Consider the following 3,856-nt stretch of genomic DNA (forward strand, 5'->3'; position numbering starts at 1 on the left):
GAGCTCTTAACCAACTGAGCCACTCGGCCGGCCCTAGCCATTTTCTAATACAGGCCCCTCTTCATGTCAAGTACGTTGAGTATGCCACAGAACTACTTCTCACAGGGGCAGGCGCCAAGGCCTTTGTTCTCTCGGTTAAGGCTCTCCAGTGCGCATCCCTGCATGATTTCTTCTTCTATGAGAGCCACAGAAAACCGAATTAGAAATACCCATTTTGAAATGGCCCAAGTAGTCACACTGGTCTTGTTCAGCAGTCGTGAGGCGATGTGGGTCTTAACTGAAAACATTTGTCATACTCTGTTGATAAACATTAGGTCAAAGACAACACTGGGGACTCGCGTTCTTACACGTTTCTGTTTCCCTAATGGGCTTTATGACCACATTCCTTAAATCACAGCCAAGAGTGTGTTGTGGGAATGAAACTCCTTTAAAGATATAATGTGGCGGCACTGTCCTGTGTACTAACAGCAGGTCTGGAGCTGCAGCCAAGAACCGTAACAGAATCTTCTGCCCTCTTACTGCCATTCTCACTGCCATTCTCACAAAAGGCTGTCTCTTTCTCTTTTTCTCTCCCCTACCCTCCATTTCCTGTGTGGGACTCAGGTTCCCTTATCATTTTTGTTTTGAATGTCCCTACCACAGCAAAGCCTATGTAATGGGCAAAATACCTTAAACTAGGACCCTATCTAGCTTTGTTCCCTGCCAAGGACACATTAAAATCAATAAATGCATGGTCCTGGCATGGTTCCAGTATAGTCTCTGGAGTGTGCCTGCCTGGGGAAGACTCCCAGCTCAGCCATGTATTACTATAGCTGCTGAGGAAGCCTCCTTTGTAAAATGGGGCTCTTACCAGTCTCCACCTGATATGATGTTGCTGGGACAAAAATGCACATAACTATGTCCCATAGCACGTGGCACACAAGAATCATTTATAGAGCCAGCCGAGTGACTCAGTTGGTTAAGATTTAGCTTAAGAGCGTGAGCTCTGAGCAACAGGGCCGCCGGTTCAATTCCCACATGGGCCAGTGACGCTGTGCCCAAGCTGGGCTGCTGCTGAGCTGCCAATGGTTGGCAGGATGGCTCAGTTGGTGAGAGCACATGCTCCTAAAACAAGACTGCCTGTTCGATGGTGGGCTACACCTGTCTGCAACTAAGACTGAACTTGGCACCTTGAGTTGAACTGACACCCAGATGGCTCAGTGGATAGAGCACACACTCTCAACAACAAGGCTGCCAGGTTTGACTCCCACATGTGATGGTGGTACGCCCATCCACAACTAAGATTGTAGCACAGCACCTTGAGCTTAGAGGCCATCAGCTGCCAACGTGCAACCAGATGGTGACTGGCACCCTCCATGACTAAGGCTGAAGATCAACAACTTGCCTGGTCCTCCTCCCTAATCCCCCAACACTGATCCCCTCCCCCAATTCCCTAATTAAAAAAAAACAACATTTATAATCTCCATAGTTGGGAAGACTTAGAAAGTAAATTTAAAAAAATATTTTAAGAGAATGGTTTTCCGTGAAAATATTACAGAACTCTTATAAATTCAACTTTTTCATAGTAATATATTATTCTTCTTAGGATGTAAATTCGCTGCTTATAATGCTAAGCTGTAACAGAAAAAGACTTTTTCATATGAAACATCTGTTCTGTTTTTTAAATACGAAATAATCACAAAGACTTTAAAAGTAAAGGTCACCAGTCAGGTCTACAACTAATGTTCTTTGAACCAGTTTTTGAAATAACCTATCAATTGCTTTCCCTTTGAAAAGAGGATACCCTCCCTTGATGGAAAGTTCTAAAATTCAAATTCAAAAAAGAACGTGAATAACACCCCAGTGCTTTGCCTAGCTTAAAACACACCAAATGCGCTGAAATATTTTTCTGCACGTATCCTATGGTTGGATTTACCCAGGAGAACTAAAACTCTCCTTCTGGTTCACCTACTTCCATCTTAAAGTCGTAGCTCTCGCCGAGGATGCTCTGGATGAGCTCTTTTATAGTCTGGTCGGAAGCCAGCTGGGCCTCGGACTGCAGCGAGGCAATGATCTCCTCTATGGACGTCGGGATCACTCGCATGGGCAGCGGAGCCTGTGGGGCGGCCTCCCGCAGGTAGCTCAGCTGGACACTCTCGCGGTCTGTTTGGGAAAATGACCCAGCCGATTTCCGCGGCTCCCTGGCCTCACCCTCTCGCAACAAGTGGGTTCGAATCCTCACTCTCTTCCGCCCGATGGCCGCCACCAGATCGCCCTCCTCGCTGGAAATGGAGCTGCCCGTCCTGTCCTTGACTTTGTGGGCCCCAGCGGGCGGGGCCAGCTCCAGCTTCGCACCGCACCCCAGGGCTGGGTTGAGGACGCGCTTAGCGCCCGTGAGCTGCGGAATCCTCCGGCCCCAGCGCGCCCCGGGCCTCTCCCTTGGCGCAGGTGGCGGCACCAGGACCACAGGTCTGGAAGTGCCAGCTCCAGAGGCGATGACCGGCGGCTTCTTCTGCAGCCGGTACCGGAGGAACGCGGAGCTCCGCAAGTAGAAGTCCTGGAGGCGAAACGGCCGGGTCTTTGCAGGGGCGGCCCCCTCGTTCGGACCCCGGGGGCGCGCTGCGCCCTGGGGCGCCTGCCGCAGGAGGGCTGCATAGGGGGACGCAGGGCCTTTAGCCCAAAGGGACTCTGATGGCTTCTGGGGTCCAATGCTGGAAACGCCCCCCTTTTCCCTATACCAGGCCGGGCCAGGGGCCTGCAGGCCGCAGACTGGGACTTCATCTATAGCTGGCTTGGAAACTAACTTGTGCTTGAATCGGAGTGAATCCTTTTTAGTCTCCTGGCGAACCTTCTCAAGCTCTTTAAATATGTAATGTTCTTCTTTATATTTCAGCCCAAAGTGCTTCGAAGTCGTGGACATCTTGACTAATTTGTCCTGTGAAAAAACAACATTTATATTTATGGGTCATAAATATAGCACAAAACTTCTGCTGACAAAGAAAATTCCTGCTCCAAAAAGCTTCTCATGGTAGAACCCTCACTGTGCTCCCTAAGGCACGAGTGGGTACTATTAGCTTATATCATTTTAAAACCAACTATTGACCTTCTCACAGGAACCATGAAAAACCTTTAAAGCTTTTTGTAAAATCTTTTTTTTGTTGTTTTTTTTTACAGTGGGAGCTTCTGAATCCCCTATTGGACTTACTTTACATTTCTTTAGACTTTGTAATTGTGTCCTACAGAGACAGTAGGCACAGGCACAGAAAACCTAAAGTAATCCTGGCAGGACAGCACTTCCCACTCCCTTCTCCAGCTAGTCCTGGGTGCTTCCATCCCTCACCCAGCCCACTTTCCTCAATGTGTCACAATGTGTCATCTGAGCTCCGGCAGGGTTTATGAAGAGACAGCGTGATGAGTTACAAGGAAGGCTGCAGTAAAATCACGAGGCCTCATCGCCGTTTGTGTACTTCTTTTGTGGGCTACCAGACACCATTCAAAAACTTTTTACAGAAAAGTGGCATGATAGGATCTGGTACTTGGGGGATGGTAATATTGAGTGGGAGCAAGAATAAACGAAGGGGGGCAAATAAGACTGAAAACAGAGATATAACAAGGTAACACTGATAGGACCTGGCCAATGATTAGGAATCAGTGGGAGCAATTAAAGCTCCTTCATAAAATAGGAACTTTGAACTGCCTTCGTAAAGTCTTGGTCATCACCAAGTGCATAATAAAGTTTCCGCTATTCACTGAAATATACACTTAAAAATAGTTAAGATGCTAAATTTTATGTTGTATGATAATTCTTGTTTTTAATTATTATTACTTTTCATTGGGGAACAGCCATGGTCATTGGTTACACATTGCTTTCATGCTA

General features: G+C 47.5%; 1 protein-coding gene across 1 annotated transcript in view; it reads right to left on the reverse strand.

Moving 5' to 3' along the window:
- TTC6 (tetratricopeptide repeat domain 6) overlaps window positions 1-3,432 on the reverse strand; it is a 209,195-nt gene extending 205,763 nt beyond the window's left edge. The window contains exons 1-2 of the mRNA XM_019644672.1: window positions 3,400-3,432; window positions 1,952-2,914 (exon numbers count right to left, since the gene is read on the reverse strand). Of these exons, the coding sequence (XP_019500217.1) occupies window positions 1,952-2,914; window positions 3,400-3,432 (996 nt within the window). The remainder of the gene's footprint in view (window positions 1-1,951; window positions 2,915-3,399) is intronic.
- Between the last annotated feature and the right edge of the window lie 424 nt (window positions 3,433-3,856).

The sequence above is a fragment of the Hipposideros armiger genome, unplaced genomic scaffold (genome assembly GCF_001890085.2).
Source record: "Hipposideros armiger isolate ML-2016 unplaced genomic scaffold, ASM189008v1 scaffold_90, whole genome shotgun sequence".
NCBI lineage: Eukaryota > Metazoa > Chordata > Mammalia > Chiroptera > Hipposideridae > Hipposideros > Hipposideros armiger.